The 23954-nt window shown below is 47.9% G+C and overlaps 1 protein-coding gene across 2 annotated transcripts in view; it reads left to right on the top strand.

Annotated features, from left to right (window-relative positions):
- The window catches only part of Kcnip3 (potassium voltage-gated channel interacting protein 3), an 87490-nt gene extending 78581 nt beyond the window's left edge, over positions 1 to 8909 (top strand). For both annotated transcript variants that reach the window (XM_070013363.1, XM_070013364.1), the window contains 7 exons: positions 557 to 681; positions 1125 to 1194; positions 1429 to 1499; positions 4585 to 4692; positions 5308 to 5412; positions 6205 to 6267; positions 6912 to 8909. In XM_070013363.1, coding sequence (XP_069869464.1) covers positions 557 to 681; positions 1125 to 1194; positions 1429 to 1499; positions 4585 to 4692; positions 5308 to 5412; positions 6205 to 6267; positions 6912 to 6959 — 590 coding nt within the window. In that variant the 3' untranslated portion in view covers positions 6960 to 8909. The remainder of the gene's footprint in view (positions 1 to 556; positions 682 to 1124; positions 1195 to 1428; positions 1500 to 4584; positions 4693 to 5307; positions 5413 to 6204; positions 6268 to 6911) is intronic.
- Positions 8910 to 23954: the final 15045 nt, after the last annotated feature.

Here is a 23954-nt window from a genome sequence, read left to right as displayed (position 1 = left end):
GTTCAGGCCCCACGACTGGACCCCCCCCCAAAAAAAAGAAAGGTCTGGACCCTGCCCTGTGGGCTCTGAAAGTCCGACCTACCCAAATGGAATATATTCCTGCACCAGATGTGGCTGTGCAGCTGTGCGGGAGGTTGAAACAAGACAAGAAGGGTCCCCTTCCTATTCTGGGTGAAGTCAGGGAGGGCTGCGTGGATGATGAGATGGATGAAGCTTTAGGGTCAGTTGGGCCTGTTGTGTTGTCTTTTTCCTCCTGCCTTTCCTTACTCAGTGACTCTGTAGAACAAGACTAGCTCCTACTCCCAACTGATGGGGTAAGCACGCCCTGAGAGAAGCGAGTGGGGAAGACCTAATCTGTCTGGGAGGAGGGAAGCAGAATAGCCAGGAGCAATGACTCGTGAGCATGCCTGTCAGTCATGGCCCCTTCATTTGTGCAGTGCACATCATGTGAGGCTATCAATGGAGGTCATCCAAGAGTTCTCCCACCCCCACCTTCAGCCCATGTCCTGGCATCTGTCCATTAATCACTCCCTTCTGGGTCTGTGTCTCCCTCCAGACAGCAGTGACAGTGAGCTGGAACTGTCCACAGTGCGCCATCAGCCAGAAGGCCTAGACCAGCTGCAGGCACAAACCAAGTTCACCAAGAAGGAGCTTCAGTCTCTCTACCGAGGCTTCAAGAATGTGAGTGTTTCCTGTGTCTCCAGGAGAGGCCCTGGAGATCCAGCCCTACCTGACTCCAAACAGGAAGGATCATGCGCCAGGGAGTCTTCTAGAAACTTCTCCAGAGCACAGTGAGGACCCTAGAGGCCTTTTATAGGACTCTTGTTTTCTGCAAAAGCTGTTTGGGGTGGGGGTGGGGATGGGGAAGGCCCATGTGAAGGCCACCCCCTCCTGTCTCTGTAGAATGTGCGTGACGTGGCCAGCCACCACAGTCTTGTCCACCCCCTGTCTCTCCCCGACCCCCACCCGGGCTTCCTGATCAGTGGTTCCCAGAGGTACCACAGGCAGTGGGTGTCCTGCAGAAAGGGCAGAGGAGAAGCCAGGCTGTAGAGTCAGGGGCGGAGCTGGGGGCGGGGAGGAACATGGTGACTGAGGTCACTGAGTCAGGTGGCTTCCCGCTGCAGGAGTGTCCCACAGGCCTGGTGGATGAAGACACCTTCAAACTCATTTACTCACAGTTCTTCCCTCAGGGAGGTGAGTCCAAGGCCAGGCCGCCCTACCGTACCCCCTTCATTTGAGCAGACCCTACTGCTACTCTGTTCCCTTCCTGCCCCCCACTTCTGGAAGCCCACTACTGCCTCTGTCTCATTAGAATAGAGCCTGTTACCCAGGGTGAAGCTGGAGCCCCCGGTGGGGGGCTGCCTGAGGCGGGGGATGACCTCCCACGAGGCAGCACCCCCAACCCCAGCCTTACCTTGCTGCCCTCAGATGCCACCACCTACGCACACTTCCTCTTCAATGCCTTTGATGCTGATGGGAACGGGGCCATCCACTTCGAGGTAGGTCCCACATGCCTGCCCCTATGGCCTGCAAAATGATCTCCTTCCCTGCTGCCACCCCCTCAGTGCTGCTGAGATGGGGGAATGATCTAACCTCTCAGTGGGAAAGGGTGGGCTGCTAAGCTAGTTGCTTGGCTGGGTCAGGATTTTGTGTCCACTGTATTCTCAGCCTTCTTTTCTATTCCAGAAGTTTGAGTCCAGCTCTATCATCCAAGGGAACTATGAATGCATACTAATGTGATCCAACATGAATTTGTATTTTATTATATATAAAGAGAGGGCGGGGGTGGGGGGAGAGTGCTGACACTGGAGCCACCTCACGTTCTTGCTCAGCTTACTGGCTCAAGGCTAGCACTCCACCACTTGAGCCAATCCCCAACTTTTGGGTTGGTTGTTTTTTGTCTTTTGTTTGTTTGTTTGTTTGTTTGCTGGTTAATTGGAGATAAGAGTCTTCCAGACTTGACTGAGTAGGCTGGCTTCGAATCAAGATCCTTAAGTATCAGCCTCCTGAGCAGTGAGGATTACAGACATGAGCCATCGGTGCCAGGCTATAAATTTATATTTTTTAATTTGCCATTTTAAAGGGGTCAGAGTGTATTCCAGAGATCTGGATTGCTCATAGTGGGACTTCAAGTCACAATGTACTTTTAGTGAATGAATGAATGAACGAATGGGCCAGAAACATCCAGAAAGCAACTTGAACAATTGGGACAGTCATCCCAGCTGGATTCTGAGTGAAGCCCCTTCCTTCTCAAGGTTGGGAAGGAGACCAGAGCCCTTCCCCACCACACCAGACAGCTTTCCCCAGGAAGGCCTTGCCTACGCAACTCCCAGGCCTGGCCACATGGGATCATTTCAGAGCGGCTCCATCTGTGGAGCCCAGGCCCCTAAAAATAGCTGCAGGCAAAAAGCTGAAACCTCTTCAGAGAGGAAAACCTCACTGAGAGCCCGGTCTGATCGATCAGTGCCCAGATCAGCTTCCAGGGCCAAGGGCAGTGGACAGGAAAGCAGCCGAGCAGGCAACTGGCTCAGAAGGGCCCTGGCTGCACCAGCTGGGTGTAATAATAACTCATCAATAACATAGCCAGGTTTATTTTTACACTGTGCTTGCCACACACTGACATACTGGATGGGCGCAGGCAGCCGGAGGTCCCGGCCCTGCTCTGTGACCACAGCCCCCTCCCTCTGGACTGGAAGGACCATTGCTTAGTGAGCACAGTGTTAGGCTTTTTATTACATCTGTAATACCAATGTCCTAGCATGTGGAAAATACCAGTGAGCACAAAAGAGAAGGGGAAAGATGATCAGACAGATTTGGCAGGACCCCTTTGTACAGCCAGCGGTCTGCAACGTCATGGTCATCCTTTTCCTCTCTCCTATGCTCATCACTTCTGCAGAGGGAGGAGTCTAGTGGTCATTCAAAGTGTAGGTCTTTGAAGGAGCAGGCTCTGTCAGAAGCTGAGATGAGTGCTGAAGCCTTCTGGCTGAAGGAGTACCTTCCTGAGCCCTCCACACTTTCCAAACGATCTTTTGATGTTGATGCCTTCTCAGTACTCAATATGTCCGGGTTAGAAGTGGCATTGGCTGAGCTGCTCATTTGAAAATTGAGGACAGTGAGTGTCTGGTGAGTGTAGCCACTTCTCTGTACCATCCCTAACCCCCACCCACAGTGAGCTGCTTCTCCTATCATTGGTCCAGCAGGGTATACCTGGCTACCAATGAGTGCTGTCCTCCAAGGGCATGTCTCATCCCCTTCCAAGGCAGTCACCTTCTATGCCTGCTTGCATGCTGAGTTACCTTCTCAGGTCTCTGCTGAGCACCCCATGTACACCCTGGCCTGGTGTGGTAGGGGGGCTCTTAACCTTTTGTTCTAGGAAATCCTGGTTTCTCTGACGTGTTTTTCTGCCTTTTCTCTGGTTCTGGGACTCCTGTCTCATGTTGGCCCTTCTGGAATGTGCTTCTCAGTGTGCCCTTTCCTACTTATCAGCTCTTTAGCTTCTTATTCTACTTTGTGAGAGACCTCACCTGCTTTTTTTAGTGGTACTGGATGGTATTGAACTCAGGGCCTTGTGCTTGTTAGGTAGGAGCTCTACCACTTGAGCTACACCTCCAGGCCCTGTTCCTCTTTTTTAATAGCCTCCTGTTCTTGTTTGAAGGGATTTCTAAACTCTGAATTTAATAGTTTCTGTTAAGTTTTCTTTTTCTCTCCTAGAATAACTTTTTATTCTTCCAAATTGCTTTTCTGTTTCCCTTGGTCATTTTCTCTCATGACGCAGGCTTTCTCATATCTAGAAAAATCTAATAGTTCAATAGGTACTGAGTCCTTTGTGGCTTGGCCCTGTCCCTCTACAGATGGCTACCCCTTGCTTTCAAAGTAGCCCAAGAACCTAATGGGGAAGGGAAGGCCTAACTATCAAACCTTCCAGAAGGTGTGAGAAAAACTTACTTCCCACCAATTACTATAACAAAAAATTTGTGCATGGAGATCACTTGAATAGGCATAACCTATCACCTAAGTAATATATCATCTGCCACATCCCATAGGTGAGGTCAGCCCACAGATAACACTCAGGAATTGAACACCTTTAGTTTACTTTATTAAGCTGGAAGTTTTTAAGCACCTTCAACATGCAGATGCTGGGGAACCGAGAGTAAAGTACACTATTTTAAAAGCTCTCCAAAGTATGGGGTGTGGTTGTACACACTTGTAATCCCATTTGCTCTGGAGGTGGAGTTAGAAGGATTACTGACCAAAGCCAGCCTTAGCAAAAGCACAAGATGCTATCTGAAAAACTAAAGCCAAAGGGCTGGGGCATGGCTCATGAGATAGAGTGCCTGCCTAGGAAGCACAAGGCCCTGAATTCAAGAGCACCCCAGTTCTTCTCTGTCCACAGCAATGTAGACAATAAGTCCAAGACTTCAAACACGGAAGTGCTTTACTTGAGCTCAGTCTCAGTTCCTACATGGTTCCTGCGCTCAGATATGTGGGTGCACCTGTGTGCTCCCAGTGCTCACTGATACCACATCAGTGGAAATGGAACCTGGGCATTGGCTTGTCACTCTTCACCATCCCTTTCCACTGTAGGACTTCGTGGTTGGGCTCTCCATCCTGCTTCGAGGAACAGTCCATGAGAAACTCAAGTGGGCCTTCAACCTCTATGACATTAACAAGGATGGCTACATTACCAAAGAGGTACCAGGGTGGTGGGTCACTGGCTTGCCTGCCACTCCATGCCCTACCCCTTCTCTACTGTATCCCTGCCCTGGCAGCTACCTGCTTAACCTTGGGGCACAGAAACCCGTGAGGACTCCTCCCCTCTAGGACTTGGGGTCCTGAACACCTGGGCAAAGGGTGGGGCCTTGGGTGCGGCCACCACCACACATCTTGGTCCAGTTCCAAAAGTTCTTGCCTATAGAGACAGCAGAAAAGCTAGAGGGTCCAGGTTTGGCCCCTCCCATGAGAAACGATAGTGTGGCAGGAGATGCAACAGACCCTCACTACAGAGACCCACAGATGGGTTTTGTTTGTTTGGCCCAAAGATTTTTTTTTTAATCTGAAATCCTTGCTGTGATTATAAATTTAGGAAGCTGGTAAATAACAATCTATCTCCAACTTCTCAAGGAGAGTCAGAAGATGGTGCTGGTGACACCAGAGGAGCCAGCTTGTCTCTCCTCAGATGCCATGGCCCCCCTTTGCCCTGGAGTTGGCTCCTGGACCGGTGAGGCAGCCCCCTCCAAACACTGGGCCCTCAAAGCCCAGTGTTCTGCTCAGGCTGCCCTCCATTTCCTGTTCTGTCTCCCCGCCCAGGAGATGCTGGCCATCATGAAGTCCATCTACGACATGATGGGTCGCCACACATACCCCATCCTACGAGAAGATGCCCCTCTGGAGCACGTGGAGAGGTTTTTCCAGGTGAGTGAGCCGCATCAGTGTTGGATGAGGGGACCCCAGCAGAGGAAGGAGCACTTGCTTTGGGGGCCACCTGCTCTCTTCCCATAAGGAGGGGCAACTTGGTGCCTTACCCTAGTTAGTGTTCAGAATCTGAGGAGTGACTTAAAACCCAGACCCTGCCCCACTGACCTCCATCTAAGACAGGTGGAGCTTTCCAGGCTTGTCATTTCCAGGCAGGTAATGCCCTCTTTCAGACAAGACTTTCCCACTTCCTACTGGAAACAGGTCTAGGGGATGAGTGGTATGTGGATCGCCTTTCTTTGTGTCCTTGCAAGCCTGAAAGACTGGGAGCCTGAAGACTCTGGCTCTCACTTAATGGGGGCTCTAGATCTGCAGCCATTCTGTGTCTTGGTGATCATTCCATCTGCCCTGGCTACTTCTCCATGAAATGAGGGGGTCAAGCAAGCATAGAGATGAGTCCTGGGAATATAAGTCCCGATAGACCATCAGGAAAGCACTGAATGGGGCAGAGTTGGAGGTCAGCTGTAGGGCAGGAGGTGGCTTTGGTAGGGAGTGGGGAATGGAATTTTGCTTATCCAAAGTTAGTTGGACTGGAAGAAGTCCATCACCCACTCACCACAGCATCCTGAGGAAGAGGTCAGAGACCTCCCCTGGAGGTTCACCACTGGAGGTTCCAGCCCTACAGAGTCCAACCTCCGTGGGTCCACCACTAGAAGATGGTTGGTTTAACCCTGGAGGGTACACCCCTGTGAGTCCACAACGCATTTAGCTTGCGTATGGCTTGGGTTACAGAAAATGGACCGGAACCAGGATGGGGTTGTGACCATTGATGAGTTTCTGGAGACCTGTCAGAAGGTAGGTGACATCAGGAGGTTGAATGTGGAGCCCTCATAGACACCCATCTGGTCCTGCCCCTAGGAGTAAGCCATTAGCTGTCCTAGGCTCCTCTCTATCTCCTGGGCAGGTGAGTCAGAAGAATTTCTAAGCTCTGTGTTCACTCTCCTGCAGGTTCATCTCCTCTTATTTCTTACCCACATACCCCCTGCCCATTCCTACCAGCCCATCTCTCCCACCCTCCCCTGCACAGGCATCTCCTATCCAAGGGTGAGCAGCCCCATGACCTTCCAAGGGCCATGCTGGGGCCAAGGCACCCAGAACTTCCCTAGCATTGCTGCAGGCCCTTCTCCCAGATCTACCCCCTCCCTATCCTTCCTCCCTTCCCCTGCCTCACTCCCAGGTGGCCTTTCAGTTGCCCCTGGCCTAACTGGGCATGCCACTAAGAAGGTCTGGGCTTTGGGTCAGTCCTCAGGCTTAAAGACAGGCAGGCTGTGCCTTGTCAGCATGGTGACTGGGGACCAATGCTTCCACCGTCACCTCATTCCTCCAGCAAGACCCAGTCCCATACAGGAATCTGCTCAAGTAGAATGAAATTTGGGGACCAGCCTTCCCTGGCCACCAAGTGTTTTCTAACCAGGCCTCTCCTCCCTCTCTCCACACAGGATGAAAATATCATGAGCTCCATGCAGCTGTTTGAAAATGTCATCTAGGACATGTGGGAGAGGGACACTGGGTGATGGCTAATTGCCACTCCAGCCCCAAGAAACCTCAGCCTCCATAGAAACATTTTTCTAATATATTTGCAAAAAAAAAATGAGCAGTTTGCTCCCACACACACACACACACACACACACACACACACACACACACACACACACACACACACACACACACACACACACACACACACACACACACACACACACACACACACACACACACACACACACACACACACACTTCCTCTGGGCTGGCAGAGGGGTGGTGGAAGACACAGGCCAGTCGGACAAAGCTGCCCCTGGTGTGGGCAGCCCATCTGTCAGTTGCTGGATGTGACCTAGAATGATGCGGCTCAAGAGCCCAGGAGGCATGGCTTCCACTGCACAGGCCCCTCTTGTAGGAGAGTCCCTTCTCCTTTCCCCCGACATAGGGAACCAGTCCACTCCCTGCCCTCCAACCGATGCCCTCAGAAAAGCTCAATAGGGGCTCTAACTAGGAGGAAGAGATGGAGGCAGAGCCTCCTGCCCCCTGGAAGACCTGAGACCCAGTTGTTCCATAAACCTAGAGTTTAAACCTAGAGTTAAACTGGGGACTGTGCCAGGCCCCACACTATGGCAAGCATGGGGGATGAAGAGTTACCAGTCCATCCTCACTCCATCCCAGGACAAGGGTTGAGTGTCCTGGAGAATCTGTGGGAAATTGAAGTGATAGTTTGCCAGCTCCAGTCCTGGCTGCATGGAGGGCAGGGGTGGAGCTGCCCCCCTCTGCCAGCACCAGGCTATCCTCCCTAGGTCTTGGGAGGAAGTCTTGTGGCTTAGGGACTGGCAGCCAGGAGGCCATGCTGGGAGGGGCTTAAAAAGGGGCTTCCCTCTCCTCTTCGTTGCCACCTGTGTCCCTTAGCACAGTGGCTTGAACAAGCTCCCACCCTGAAGTTCTGTGAGCATCCTCACTCCAACCTGTATAAAAAGCACAAGCGCCCCAGAAGCATGGCGCCCAGGAGGGGAACCAAGAATTCGGCTTTACCAGGGCAAGACACTTCTGGCTGAGGCTTGGGTCCCGGCAGCCCTAATACGGTGGCCTTGAGGAGGAAGCTTAGGGGACCTGTACCTCAGGGCAGTGGGGTCTTGAAGGCCATTCCAGCCCAGTTCACCAACCTTCAAAAGCACAAACCAAGGCATTCTACTGGACTAGGGTCTGCCCTGTGAATGGTGGCCCATGTCCACTCAGAACCAACAGTGAGAGCTGGGGGCCTGGAGCTGGGTGGCAGGTCAACAGAACTCTGCAGAGGAGAGAGCTCCTGTTCCCACCTGTCCTGGCCTTCCTGAGAAGGAGCCCTGGCCAGGCCCAGGCAGCACAGGCCTCCCCAGGAACATTCCCACATGATACATTCCATCACACAGCCCAGTCTCCACTTAGGCCTGGTTCCAGGAGTCCTAGGGCCTCCACACAAGGCTGGCCCAACAAGAGCAGGATCTTCAGAGGAAAGGCAGAATGGCCAGGGCTGTGGGAGCTTTGTGGACTCCATACAGGTGGGCCTCCCTACTCAGACTTGCACTGACACCCCATCTTCAGTCTGACTAGGGGATCCTTCTCCCCAGCTGTGGAGTGCCCCAGTTTTCCATGATTCAGGGTCTGAGGGAGAGTCTCAGAACCCCGCTCCCTCTCACCATCCTCAGCTCAGACCTTACAGCAGGGGTTGCTGTGCTTGCAAAGGGCCAAGGCCATGGGAGAAGACCACCACTTTTCCCCTGTCCCCCGCCCCCTTTGGCCTTGTGGCTACACATTCAACAGGAGGGGGTCTGTCCCCCATGCTGGGACACAGGCCAGCCGCATGTCTGCATGGCAGAAGTGTCTCCTATGGACATGGCCTGGGAGGGTGGTTCTTGTCTCAGTGCCCACCAAGTCTTCAGTCCTATATATTTTAATAAAATAAACTTGACAAAGGAGAAGGGGCTCTGGTTGGCTTTGTCTCATCTCTCAAGTGCTGCTGCTACTGGCCATAGCTCCTGCCTGGCCAGGGATATGCTGGTGAACATGGATGCTAGCTCCCGGGGAGGAAACGCCCTGAAACCATGAAGTGCCAGCATGATGTCACTGAGCCTGAGGAGTCAGGAAGAAACAGATGTACTCAACAAGCCCTGGGGACCACTTCACAAGAAGCTTCAGTGCTGGAGTCCAAATGCAAAGCTGGTGGGCAGAGTAATTTCTTGAGGTGCCATTTGTATTTCATCCTCAGACCATTTTTCTTTCCCACTTCCAGGAAGTCAGTTCTGAGCATCCCTTGGCAGGAGAATGCAAATCATAGGCAGAAAGAAGCATAATGTAACCGAAGGCACCATGCTTCCTGGTGTTTATTTTCAAGAGTGTAAATCTAACTCAGTGCTGAGGGCTCATACAGGTAATCCTAACTACTAAAGAGACTAGGGCTCAAAGCTAGGATTGAGGTGCAAAGCTAGCCTGGACAGAATTGTGTCCGTGAGACTCTTACCTCCTCTAATAAATCAGCAGAAAGCTGGAAGTTGAGTTGTGGCCCAAGTGGAAAAGCTAAGGGACAGCACTCAGGTCTTGAGAGTTCAAGCCACAATACCAGCACATACAGAGAGGGGGGGGATGGAATCTGAGGTTTGGAGAGAAGCGGCTGAGCAGTGCCACACCTGAAGATTGCTGAGCAGATCAGTGCATTGCTATATTGCTGTGGTTTGAAAACACTACACGTTGAGGTCTGATTTTCTTTTTTTGAATTTTTAATAGTATATATTAATTGCATGGAGGAGTTTCATTGTGTGCATAAATTTTATAGTCACCCCTCGATTACACTGTTGTATCCTATTTTACATTATGCTGGTACCACAGCTTGAACTAAGAGCCTTGTGCTCTTATAGAGCTTCAAGTAGAGAAGGATTACCAGAGATTGACCCCCGCTGCCCTTCTCCGCCTGGCGGGGACTCTCTGATTTGTCATCCTCGTTGGGAAATTCACCTGGCTGCTGACACCCGAGAGAAGAAAGACTTTGGAAACCTTAACTCTAACCCGGTCAAATACAGCGTGGCTACCAGGATCATCCAGGAAAAGATCTCAGGTCCTGGCTCTGGCAAGAGAAGTGAAGGAAAAAAACTAATGCCACCTTTAAACAGAGCACAGACGAGAAAGGACTCAATTCTGCCTGAGGAATGGACACTTGATGGTGGTGGGTAGGTGGCTGGTTATGGCTGAGAATTCTACTTGAGCAGAGACATGGGGATGGAAAGATAATAGGTGTGCATAACATCTTGCAAGCAAGAGGAGAACAGAAGAGAGATGCAACAATCCTAGGAGGGCCCTGGGCTGGCCTCAAGTACGCAGGCACATTTACTCCTGCAACAGTCATTGAGGGGAAGGGCTCAGCCTGCAGGAACTCAAACTTAAGCTCACCACACACCAGTTGCATGTCTCACAATTACTGTGTTTCCTCACTTTCACGACAGCAGAGAAAGCCAGGCTTAAATAAGTACAAGGATGTTTCCATGTTTGTCCATGTTTTCATGGGACCAGGAAACCATCTTGTGTCCTGGTATAGGGGAGTGGCCATTCCTTCAAGTGCTATTTCCCTGAAACTTGGCTGCTTTGTGTCTCTGCCTCCCTGTAGTATGCTGGGTCTTCCTCCCACACAGGTTCCCTTTTTGTCTCTTAAAGTCACACCCCCAAGAAGATTTGATTGGTCTGAAGACTGTCCTTCCTGCTGGGTGTGGCTCTCTCCCTACCACACTCTTGCCAGCCCATGGACTGGCTGCCCTCAGGTCAAGGGTCAAGGCTAGTCCAATCAGCTGAGTGCTGAGATGATGCTCCGCTCCATCCATTAACTAACACAGAGTCTGCTGTCTCAGGGTGAGAACTGCCCAGAATGGGTGAGGCCATTGAAAGAGAACTCCTCCTTCACTCCATCCTGCCTTGGGGATAGGGAAGAAACTATGCCCCTAATACAAATTTCTGGTATCTCCTTAACACAAGTCATGCTTCTGAAAGCCCTGTGACTTGTAGGACATAGCAGTTCATTCCATTCTGGAACTTTCTGTGTCATTTCAAGCATGTCACTGAGCCTCTGTAGATAATAATCAGGGGAGGGGGAATCTTCTGATAGAACTGCATTCCACATACATATTTACTAGTTTCTTAATAGATGTCACTATCCTTTCCTGTCTACTGGAGTGTTCATGTTTATTTTTCTTTTTGTGGAAAAGTAATACAAACGAATCATGAGCCATCAGAGAAAGGACAGACATCTATGGTGGTAACTCCAAGGCCCATATGAGGACCAGCCAGCTAAGAGGGGGCCATCTATTTTAGTCAAGCCTCTGAAGCTGATTTACCATGGCACCCTCATGCATGACCAGCCAGCCACAGACAGGAAAGAGGGTGCAGTCTAAGTGCTGAGCATTTCTCCTTCACCCTACAACTGAGATAACTGAGACACCTGGGGGGCACTCAAAATGGGCATATAACAATCAGATGATGGGATGGCCCCCCACAACGATCATACTTGCTTTGTGCTTTTACAGCAAAGCCAAACCAGGACATCAATGGAGACCAAGAACTCATATGCAGCTCCAGGGTTAAAAATACAACAGCTTCAAACACAACCTTCTAACAGATGAAAACTGTCTGTCTCCTGAAAACTTGCCTTATCCTAGTAGCCAAAGCTGACCAGGGGGTTGCCTACATATACCTAAGCTCAGATACTGACTAGCCATGCCTTGCAAATCTGAATTCTTTATGTGCATGTAAGGCCTGGATGGAAACCCTTATGGGAACACTTCCTATATTAGCTGTTCTTTTTTCATTGATTCAGAGGGCCATTGGTGTGACTTGACTTGTTTGGAACTTAGTCTCTGGTCTTGCTCAAGCAGATATCTCAATAAAAGCCTTGCCTGTATTCCTTAGGTCTTATACTTGTGGTTTCCAGATACAAGAACTTGGCTCCAGTAACAAAATGGCCTCCTAAGGAGGTGCCTTGTTACCATGGCAGCACAAAAAAGTGAGGTCCCATTCCCTCCCCTGGGGTGCAGCTTCCCAGAGAAATGGACAGTTTGCCATTTAGAGGATCCCCAGCTGGATTTAACTAGAATTGCCATTTGCCTGTGGTTCCAAATGCAGTGCCCTTGCCACCAGGGGACGCCTGCTACATACTCCAGCCTCCTCTCCTTTTCTGCCTTGGGGGGTCCCAAGGGATACTGCGTGGAAAAGAAGCTATTTGTTCATTTCCTTCATAATCCCAAAGATACTTTCACATTCTGTCTCATTCACCACATGATTTTTTTTAATAAAAAAGCACTTGAGTAACAGTTGCACTAGTGTATCCAGAGTACATCAATCAAGCTGAGTGCCCAGAGAGAGACACAATGTCTATTCCCCTCATTTTAGGACATACATAACTCCTCAAACACGAGCACCTTAATCTTGATGAAAAAACTCCACTTACATCCTGCATAGGAAACCTTCCATTGGCTCCGACAGCAGGAAGGAGACAGTGATCTGTTGGGACCTGGGGGAAGGAAGTATCCTGGAGTGGGCTTCTAAGAGCTGAGGGGGTGGTTCTCACACCTTTCCCCATGGAGATCTCTATGCAGTCTCAAGGCTGCCCTGTCTGGTCTTTGCTCATGGACCTGAAGCCCTCAGGAACATCAGCCCATCCACAGCTGTGGGACCTTGGAAAGTCTTCAACTCCAGAGCTATCTGCTCTTCCTGAGTACCTAACCCTTCATGTCTGCTCCAAATGGGTTTTGCCTCCTTCACTCCAGCCACACACACTACTGTAATCCCTTTTTTTCACTTTCAGATTTCAGGTCCCAGGAATAAACTAAGGCCAGTACCATCTTACATTTATCAGACTCCCTCTGTGTACCAAGCCCAGTGTACATCATGAGCCCACTGTCAGTAAGCCACAATCTCTGTAGAAAGGAAACTCAAGTCTTGGAGTCATAAGAAGGCAGTGAGAGAGGTCCAAGGCAAAGATTCAGACCATGAGAGACATTACCTAGGGCACATCAAACTTGTAGGGATGGTGTCAGAGAACTCTGACTTCCTATAGAACTGTGAATAAAGCAAGAGTAAACCAAATGGAAGTCAGGGACTGTGGCATCTCTCAGTGTAGGAGTTACTCAAGATGTACGTTTAACACACACCCAGGGAGCATCTTCTTGATTGTTTTGCTTCCCCTAGAGGATATATTGCACACAGGAGCAGGGCTACAGAGTCAATATAGCTTTGTGAGCACTGCTGGGCACCTCCATGGTCCAAGTGTTAACATTTTAGATAGGCTTCTTGGTCTTTACTTGGTCTGAATCAATCTCCTCTGTCTCAGACAAGTCCCTATGACCTTGGATACTGTTACCAACCCAAAGCAGGTACAGAGCCCTCTTCCCCAGCTCTAATCCACTGGTCTGAGCTAAACCTCTTCAGATTAGGGGAGCACCAAAGTCCAACTATCTTTAACAAGAAAGCCACTGGGTAAACAGGCACCCACTTCACCTGAACTTTGTCCCAAGCGACAGGGCTGTAAAGGGAAGTTTGCCTGCCTTCAAAGGGAGTGCCATGTGGTTCAGAAATTGGAAAGGACAGTAGGACTAGGGGGTACGTGGCACCTAGGCAACACAGGGAAGGGTGACAGTAAGCTCAGACAGATCCAGTGTGGCCAGGAGTAACTCAGTGCCTGAGTAGGCCCAAAGAAGGAGGCAGCTCCTCTACCTTACCCCACCCTGCCCAGAGACAAACTGTACTGGGCAAAGGGGAAGGTTCAAGCCTACCTAGTCCTTGGTCAGCACTGAGAGATCCCAGAGAAGAGGCAGTGTGCTAAGAGTGAGTATGACAGGAAGATCCTCAATTGGCCCTGGAAAGGAGTCGCTCTCTGGGCAGCTCCTAAGTGCAGCCCTCTCTTGGGAAGTTGATAGCACTGACACACAAACCCTTTTGAGTAACCCACTGACCTGCCAGTGGGTGTGAGGGCTTAGAAACAGGCACCTTAGCAAGTGCTAGGCGGCTGTATGGGCGTCTACTCCAGTGAGAACCCAGCTTCCCTGTCAGCTACAACTGCTTCTGCTTCCACATTTTGATCTGTGTCCAGGCCCACTCTGTTCAGCCCTCTTGACCAACTTTGAACATTATAGAACTTTCCTGTGATGCAGATTCCCTCTGAAGAAAGTCCTTAGGAGCTTCTCTTTCACCTATGTTCTCTGAGCACAATGAGGAAGGTCAACTAATTGAACACCAATCCTCTGCCTCCACAGTATCCTCCTCTTCCTGACAGTAAACCCACCCCCAACCCCAACATGTCCAAGAATTTCCCTCTGCTTTCCACATATAAAGTCTATGAATCTTCTCTAACCACCAAGGGAGAGGAGCAAGGCCAGGGCTAAGCTGATTGGTACATTATCTTTCTTGGATGATCATGATTGGTTAAGAGATGGGCACATGTCTTCCTGGGCCAATGAGGCTCAAGAAGCCCTTAGCTGAGAATCTGAGAAGACAAACTCTCTCTAAAGCTAATCCTAAAGTTGTTGCTGTTATTTGGATACTCCAAGGAGCCCTGGGATGGGAGTCAGAGTAGAGTAAGTCCTCGGTTGTGGGATGAAGAGTGACAAAGCAAGAAGGGGTGGGACATGGATCCTTGAGGTAAAAAGCAAACCATACCTTAAGGGATTCCATTTTAGTCTCTGGACTTTTCACTTGTAAGAACTCCCCCAATTAAGTCATCCCCCATTTAAGCCAGTTAGAACTGGATGTTCAGCACTTTTTAGCTGGAAATGTCTCAACTGCTATTGTCAAGGTCAGTATGTTTTCCAGGCTGCAGAGGACCCTAGGGAAGGGGGCAGAGCAACATGCCCAGTGTTGTCATCCTGCTAGGCTATGAGCATCTTGCAATTAGGAGGCATGGTCTTCACACTGAGATCCCCAGGACTGTCCTCAGCCACTGTGTGTCTGGCATACATGGAGGAGGGGAGAGGCAGGTAAATACTGACCTGGAGGTTAGAGGAAGGAAGGCCACTGCAGAACCAAGGTTAAGCAGGGTTCCCAAGGCAAAGCTAGGCCACAGAGCCCTGAATCTGCCAGGCCATAGGACCAGCTATCGGGCGGCCCTGGGCAAAGTCTCTTTGAAACATCTCCAGTTGACTGCTGCATCACAGGGTGTTTCAGCCTGAGCAGCTATTTCAACACACACACTTCCACCCCCAGCCCAGTCCAGCCCTCCTCCCTCCAAGTCCCTCTCCAAATTCTTTTGCCTGCTTCTCAACTCAAGCACAGTACTCAAAACCAGACAGCACTTTTTCCTAGTTTTGAAAAATCACCAAATACAGTAAAACATTGAGAAACTAAAAATAAAGCTCCAAATGGCAGGCCATCACTTGTTCCTGACAGCCAACAGATTGTTGAAATCCTTGGGTTCCTTGCTTTGTTGACAAACTTTCCCAGCCCCAGGAGAAGTTTCTGCTGCACAGAGCAAATGGGGCCCACAAGGAGCGGTGTTGGTCTGGGGTTTGTTCCCTTGCTCATCCCCTTGCTCCTGTGTATGTGGGAAAAGCGACAAGACACTGCTGTGAGATGGCAGGAGCTCCCATCATCTCAAGCTTTACCTGTGCCCATTGCTTCATTTATTCACTCAATCATTCATTCATTTGACAAAAAGCACCATGCCAGGAAATGGGACTAAAACAAAATAGTTACACTTTTCTTCTTTGGTGGAATCTATCATTTCTTGGAAATATTAATCAAGAATCCATTAATCAAGTACACTTACACCCAACATAATGACCATAATGGTGAAGTCCATGGTTCCATGGGAGCTGTGGACAGTGTTGCGCAACATTTATTCCAAGCAGAATGAGCCAGGTAAAGTGTTGCAAGGGAAGAACACTGCCCAGGGCCTGGGGCTGTTCAAGTGAGGTCCAAATGCCAGTGAAATGGGATCTATTAGCAGGACAGAACAGCATATGGAGGAAAGACTCTCAGAGATTTTGGCCTAAGTCTGAAAGTAGAAGGAAGATTGTGACAAGCTCCCTTCGTTTATTTCCTGTTGCTGTAACAGGATATTTGAGACTAGAAGTTCATTTAGGCTCATGGTTTCAGAGGCTGTTAAGTCCAAGATTGGGCAGCCCTATTTTATGATGGTCTGGTGCCTCTTCATAACATGGCAGAAGCCAGAAGAGCAAGCAGACATGTGGGGAAGAGAGACAAGCAAAAGGGGCACAGCTCACTCTGTGGAAACTAATCCAGTCCTGTGAAGACTACATCAATCTTTCCTAATGACCTAATCACTTATTAAACATACCATCTCTCAAGATTGCCACAACAGCAATAACGTTTCAACATAAAATTCAGAGGGGGCAAATAGCATTTCAACCATCAACACAAGTGCTATATCAAAATGATGTTTAGAAAAATCTCCCTCTGACCAAAAAAATGGACTGGAGTTGACCAAAATGGATTCAAGGAAGCCAACAAGGAAGCTGTTTAATCCTAACCTTTACCCAACTCTAACCAGGGTTAAATGTTATTACATCATTGCAGTGTTAGAGGTCAACTATGTTCACCTAGATAGTTCTTACTCAAGGACTCCCATAAGGTTGCAATGAAACAATTACAGATCATAGTACTTATGGCCAATAGGCATGCAGTATGGAACCTCTGGACAGCACCAAGAGGAAATCGTCATAGTCCAGACTTCTAGGATTTGAAAGCCAGTCATTCTCTCTTTCCTGTAGAAAGTTGTTCTTTTTGGAGAAATAGTGACCTATTCTTGGGCTTTGGTAGAAACAGCCTCTAATCATGGGATCTTAATTGACTCCCTAAACAATATAAGGTGTTGTCAGACCTGCCTCATTATGAAGTTAGATGTAAGTAGCAGTGATCTATCACCAAATTGAAGTGATAGATAAGACATAAATCTCCAGCAGGGGTAGGAGGTACAACTACATTGCAGGAGCAGATATCTAGAATTCCTCTGAAACCAAATCCAGTTATACTGCTTTTTCTCCCTCAACCTAGGCCTATTGCTTCATGCTGTGTTCTCTGGGATAAGTTTACTGAGGAGGGAAAAACTAGTGCCATTTACAGGGATCTGTGTGATACACTGATACCACCCAAAAGTTGTCAGCTGCAGCGTGATGCAGTACAATGACCCCAGAGGTCAGTAGGCAGAATTCCCAGGAGATAGAATTCTGAGAGTGTATTTGGCTTTCTGGCATGAGAAATGGTCAAAAGTTGGAATCTACATTGATTTGTTACTATTGGTTCTTCTGGATGGATAAAGATTGGAAGGTACAGGAATGGGTGATTGGTTATAAAAAAAAATCTGGAGATGTATGGGTGGTCCTTTCAGAATGGGCAGATTGTAAATAGATATAGCTGGACATCACTGGCTCATGCCTGTAATCCTAGCTATGCAGGGGACTGAGATATGAGGATCATGGTTCAAAGCCATCCCAAGCAGAAAAGTTCATGAGACTCTTATCTCTAATTAACCATCAAAAAGCTGGAAGTAGAGGTATGATTCAAGTTCCCTTTTCTTTTTTGTTTTATTTTTTTTCGGTTGTGGGGCCTGGACACTGTCTCTCAGCTCTTCAGCTCAAGGCTAGCGCTCTACCACTTGAGCTACAGCACCACTTCCGGCTTTTTCTGCTTATGTGGTGCTGAGGAATCCAACCCAGGGCTTCATGCATGCAAGGCAAGCACTCTACCACTGAGCCACCTTCCCAGCCCAGGATTCAAGGATTAAAGCACTAGTCTTGAGCAAAAAAAAATGCTAAGAAATAATGCTGAGGCCCTGAGTCCAAGCCCAAATATTGGCACAAAAAAGAAGAGAGAGAAAGAGTATATCTAAATGTCTATCAAAATTCATCCACTGTAAAGGAGACACTGGGTATCAAGTGGGTAAAATGTCATACTGTCTAGATTCCAGTCATCCCTTCAGCCCTGCTGGTACTTGCTCAAGGTCCACAACCAACTGCTTCTAGTTTCAGGAATGGGGGCTTTGCATAGTCTCAACAATGTGAACTTCCTTTTCCCAATGATGATACTACTACCAAGTCCCTAATGCCAAGTCTTTAACGCAGCACCATTATGGGGACTAACCAGCCACCTGGAGGCAGGTTAGAAGTGCTGGACCTCCTCCATCATGGAGAGGGCTGATACTACCCTTCTAGGACACATATTATAGATATGGATATGCATTTCCCACCAACATCATCAATAGTTTCATTAACCAGCTAGGCTTTACTGCACAGAGGATGCTTGTCTTACTACCTGTCCCATCATCTGGAGATATCTGACCAACTAAACGTTGAAATACCTCATTGAAGATTTAGTTATGATAGTAGCCTCAAGACCGACATTATTGAGTGGCAGCTTCCTCACAGTTAGAATACATGCATCCAGGGATGAAGAGGTGAAATCGGAGTATCTTTCCTATTGCCTCTAATGACTCACACTCACACATACAATTCTTACTTCCTGTCCTGACCACTTTGACCTCTCTGGTTTGGAGATATTTCTACTCAAAGACAGCATGCTTCTACTAGGGGACAGTCATGGTACCACTGAGTTGGAAGTCATATTGCCTCCTGGCCACTTAGGGCTTCTGATGCCACTGAACCAATAGGTAAAAATAGAAGTTCGTCTACTGGTTGAAATGATTGGCCCTAGTTGCCATGGATAATTTGGATAATTTGGTTCCTGAGGGAAACATGGTTGCTATAATAGAAGCAAGGATGATGGTGTCTGAACTAGTTCAGCTACTTGAGAGGGAGAGTTAGGAAGATACTACCTTAACCAAGACCCCATCTCAACAACAAAAAAAAAGCTGGAATGGTGATTCACATCTGTTGTTTCAGCTATATCAGGAAAATACTTAGGAGGGTTATGGGGCAGACTGGCTCTAAGCAAAAAGTGAGACCCTATCCCAAAATAGCCAGAGCAAAAAGGGATAGAATAATGGCTCAAACGGTACACACCTGCCTAGCAAGTACAAGGTCCTGTGTTCAAACCCCATTTATTTTTTAAAGAAGAATGATGGGCTGGGAAGGTGGCTCAGTGGTAGAGTGCTTGCCTTGCATGTATGAGGCCCTGTGTTCGATTCCTCAGCACCACATAAGAAAAAAGCCGGAAGTGGCACTGTGGTTCAAGTGATATAGCGCTAGCCTGCGCCCAGGCCCAGAGTTCAGGCCCCACGACCGGACCAAAAAAATAAATAAATAAAATAAATAAAAAAGAATGATGTCTGGAACTTAAGACCTTCCATTCTTTGGTACCTAAGGAGGTGCCCAATAGTAATAGTAAAGGCTAATGAAAAGCTATAGCTACCCCAAAAAAGGCAGGATGATTGACCACTTAACCTATGAGAAACGAAAGTTTTTGTCACTCCTTTAGGTAAGAATTCCAAGCAGTTGGTGTTCTCCTAGATGACAGAGGAAATATAAAATGTATAAGGAAGTCATTAGCATCAATTATAGACTCATGTTTAATTATAGAAATGAGGGCTGCTGTAACTGCACATTTTCAATTTGATTGTTTCACATGCATGTTTATTTAGCTATGTTTCTTCCCTCGCTTTTCCATTCTCATTTTATGTGCAAGTTGTTAAGAGTTAACTTTGTATTTTAGGCAACAGAATATTCAGGATGACTGAGGATATCATGGAAGAAGCAACTCTTGACTTAGTTTCTCCAATGACATGCTCTTAACACAGATTACTTCTGACGTCAGATGTGTGGGGGTATCTTCCCACACCAAACAAGCAAACAATTCTGCAGCAGAGGACAGCAATAGGGCGTGACATTTCAGTTCTGACACTATCAGCCTGAAGATAGCATCAAAACCCACAGATGAGGGCTCAGTCCCCAAGGTAGTAGTCCTATCTTCTGACTCTAATCACAAGCCCCAGATGATTTTACTCATGCTTGTGACTAATCAACTAAACATGGAGATTCCCATACCTCCTACATCTCCTCAGGTTGCATTAGTTTTACTTGTGGCTCTCAGAATTCAGAGAAACACTTACTATTTTATGGCTTATTATAAAAATTATTTCACAGGATACTGATAAAGATGTGCACAAGGAAAAGGAGCTTCCCTTATTAGGACTGTGTGCTGGCACAGACTGAGGCCGAGCCAGGGCCAAAGGAGGAGGCCTGGAGGAATGAGAATCTGAAACAAGATTTAGCAGACAGCTTGTCCTGATGGTTCCATGGGAAATAAGCAAGTCTACAATTACTTATGAAGCATAGGATGGAAATTTCCTTAGGCCTTGTCTTGGGTAACTAAGGGAACAGGGGTAAATTTATACAAGTCTTATGGCCCTCAGAAAGAGGGGGTTCTTTCTTAGAAGTGTTTCCTGAAGCATGACCAAGGGAGGATTTATTAACCTTCACTCTTTCTAGAAGCAGAGTTAAAGTAAACTTCAATATTGCCAATAACCAGGAAAGATATGATTAAATCATATTGTAGATGTATGTTTAACCCTGCTCATTTTTACTTTATTTTGCCAGTCCTGGGGCTTGAACTCAGGGGGTAGGCACTGTCCATGAGCCTCTTTATGCTCAAGGCTAGTGCTCTACCACTTGAGCCACAGTGCCATTTCCAGCTTTTCTGGGTAGTTTATTGGAGATAAGAGTCTCATAGGGACGTTTCTGCCCAGGCTTGCTTTGAACCATGATCCTCAAATCTCAACCTCCTCAGTAGCTAGGATTACAGGCCTGAGCCACCAGCACCTGGCTACTTTTACTTTTTATTATTTATTTGGGTGACACTGAGGTTTGAACTCAGGGCCTTGAATTCACTAGGTAAGGGCTCTAACACTTGATCTATACTTATATCTCTTTCTCTTTTAGCTATTTTTCAGATAGGGATTTGTACTTTTTTGCTCATACTTCCAAGTAGCTGGACTTATTTAGAGACATGATTTACTACTATACTTGGCTTGTTTGTTGAGATGTGCTCTTGCTACTTTTTTTTGTCCAGGCTGGCTTTGAACTGAGATCCTCTTGATCTCCACCTCTTAAATAGCTAGGATTGCAGGTGAATCACTGTCCACAGCTCAATTTAACATTTAAAACAACAACAACAACTAGCCATGCACTGGTGGCTCATACCTGTAATCCTAGCTACTCAGGAGGCTATGATCTGAGGACCAGGACCAGCAAAAAGAAAGAAGGAAGAAAGAAAGAAAGAAAGAAAGAAAGAAAGAAAGAAAGAAAGAAAGAAAGAAAGAAAGAAAGAAAGAAAGAAAGAAAGAAAGAAAGAAAGGAAGGAAAGAAAGAAAGAAAGAAAGAAAGAAAGAAAGAAAGAAAGAAAGAAAGAAAGGAAAGAAAGAAAGAAAGAAAGAAAGAAAGAAAGAAAGAAAGAAAGAAAGAGAAAAGAAAAGAAAAGAAAAACAAACCTAGCCATTGCTGTGATAGCACATGATTGAAGTCTAACACACAGGAGGTAGAGGCAGAAAGAGCCCAAGTTGAGAAGCTACATAATAAGATTCTGTCTCAAAAAAAAAAAAACAACAACAAGGCCTGGAGAATGGTTTTAATTTTTTATATTATTTTAAAGGAGTTGTACAAAGGGATTTCAATTCAACAAGACAGATTTTTTTTGGGGGGTCCGGTCGTGGGGCCTGAACTCTGGGCCTGGGCGCTATCCCTCAGTTCTTCAGCTCAAGACTAGCGCTCTACCACTTGAGCCACAGAGCCACTTCCAGATTTTTTCTTTTTGTTACATGGTGCTGGGGAATCGAACCCAGGGCCTCATGCATGCAAGGGAAGCGCTTTACCACTGAGCCACCTTCCCAGCCCTCAACAAGACAGATTATGAGTACAGTGCATCTTGATCAATGGCACTCCTTCCCTTATTCTCCCCCCACCTTTCCCAATCCCATCTATACCCTCAAACTAATGGTTTTAAAAGTGATTGTACTATTTTATAACCACATTAGCAATTTATGAGAGTGACAGTCCCTCTGCATCCTTGCCAACACTTGTCAAAATCAGTCACTTTTGGCCATTCTAGTAGGTGTTCACTAATGTCACACTATGGTTTTAATTTTCATTTCCATGACAATGTTGTTGACCATATTTTCTGTGTCTTATTTGGTAAAGTAGCTGTTCAAATCTTTTGTCCAACAATCTATTCACTTGGATGGATTGATTTTATCTATTGGCTTCCAAGAGTTCTTTATGTATTCTGGATTCAAGTCTTTTATCCAATATATGCTTGGCAAATCATTTCTTTCCAGGCTGAAGTTTGTATTTTCACAACACCTTTAGGACCTCTGACTTGGTAAAAGGTTTGAGATTCTCTCTCACAAGTGGTCTAAGCCAACCTCCTAAATTCCATTTAGATCTCTATGCTGACTTCTTGAAGTCAGATTGGAATCTCAAGCTCCTGACCCCTGACTCTATCAACCACCTGCCAGTGCCCTTTGTGTCTCAAAGGCTCATTTCGTGCAGTCTATCCAACTCTGAGTTCACCACCCTCTCCACAGGCCTGCTGCCCCTCCTGAATGGCACAGATATCCTCTAGCTAGTATAGGAATTGGCCTTGTGCCTCCTTCTCTCTCTTTCACCAATCATCAATTTTTCCTCTTAAACATCACTGGACCCAGGGGCTGGGAAGGTGGCTCAGTGGTAGAGCGCTTGCCTTGCATGCATGAGGCCCTGGGTTTGATTCCTCAGCACCATATAAGCAGGTAAAAAAAAAGCCGGAAGTGGCATTGTGGCTCAAGTGGTACAGCGCTAGCCTTGAGCTGAAGAGCTAAGAGACAGCACCCAGGCCCAGAGTTCGGGCCCACGACCGGACCCCCCAAAAACATCACTGGGCCCACACCAAATCCCTATTGCTCTCATCCACCCCACTCTTCCCCAGACCCTTTTCCTGGGGGGAATCGCGACAGTCCAAGTTCTCAAATGCAAGCCTAGCTTTGCTCCTCTGGTGAGGACCTTCCAGTGTCTCCCATGCATTTAGATAAGGCCCAGACTTCCATATGGGACAAGTAATGCCTCTGGCGATCTATCTGGTCCTTGATTAATTTTTTTTGGGGGGGAGGGGGGCCTTGTCCAGGGCTCCATATGTCTTCATATGCCAGAAGCCCGCAAAGTTGGGATTTAAGGTGTTTGTTTTTTGTTTGTTGTTGTCAGTCATGCAGGGCTTTAACGCAGGACCAGGGCTTTGTCCCTTCTACTACTTTGAGCCACAGTGCCACTACCTGTTTTCTGGTGGTTATTTGGAGACTTTCCTGCCTGGCCTGGGCTGGCTTTGAACCACTATCCTCAGATCTCAGCCTCCTGATCAGGTAGGTGTATTACAAGTGTGATCCACCAGCACCCAGCTTTGGATTTAAGTTTTAGATGAAATTACATCTCCACTAGAATGCCGATAGTGCAGAGGCACTGGAGGTTATTCCTCATTTCCCCATTACCCACCCTGAACAACAAAGCAGGGTATGTGAAACCAGGGCTGCTGCTATGGTTGGACTTGAGGATCAAGTATCCTAATGCTATTGTCACCTGGGGCAAAACACTTCTGGCCTCAAGCTTCCCCATGAGCAAAAGTAATACAACCAACCCTCTTCTCCGTGTGTCAGAGCGAGAAAACAAAAATATCTGTCTTTATCCACCAGTGCGCTAGAACTTGGTCACTACCACTTTTGATCCAATTCTCAGACGCGGCGCCACGCAGCCCAGCAGCAGGACCTGGACGGGGGTGAAGGAGAGCGAAGCATCCAGGGCACAGAACTTCGGGAAGCGCTCACTCTCTCCGCTGGGAAAGCCTAGGATGTCCCGGGGCGTGACTGTTTCTGAATGCGCTCCACAACACGCGTGACCCAGTGGCAGGTTGGAAGGCAACAAAGACAAAGTCAGCCTACGTCAGTCTACAAGGGCCCGCGCGTGCGCGATTGGACTTCGGTGTCGGGGGCGGAGAACCAGGAGCCCCTCTATTGGCTGTGGTCTGGTGACGCCATCGCGACGCGCCCACTC

The sequence above is a fragment of the Dipodomys merriami genome, unplaced genomic scaffold (genome assembly GCF_024711535.1).
Source record: "Dipodomys merriami isolate MVZ:Mamm:240054 unplaced genomic scaffold, mDipMer1.0.p SCAF_90, whole genome shotgun sequence".
Lineage (NCBI taxonomy): Eukaryota > Metazoa > Chordata > Mammalia > Rodentia > Heteromyidae > Dipodomys > Dipodomys merriami.
The sequence above is the reverse complement of the archived record's forward strand: the minus strand, read 5'-3'. Positions and strand labels throughout refer to the sequence as shown.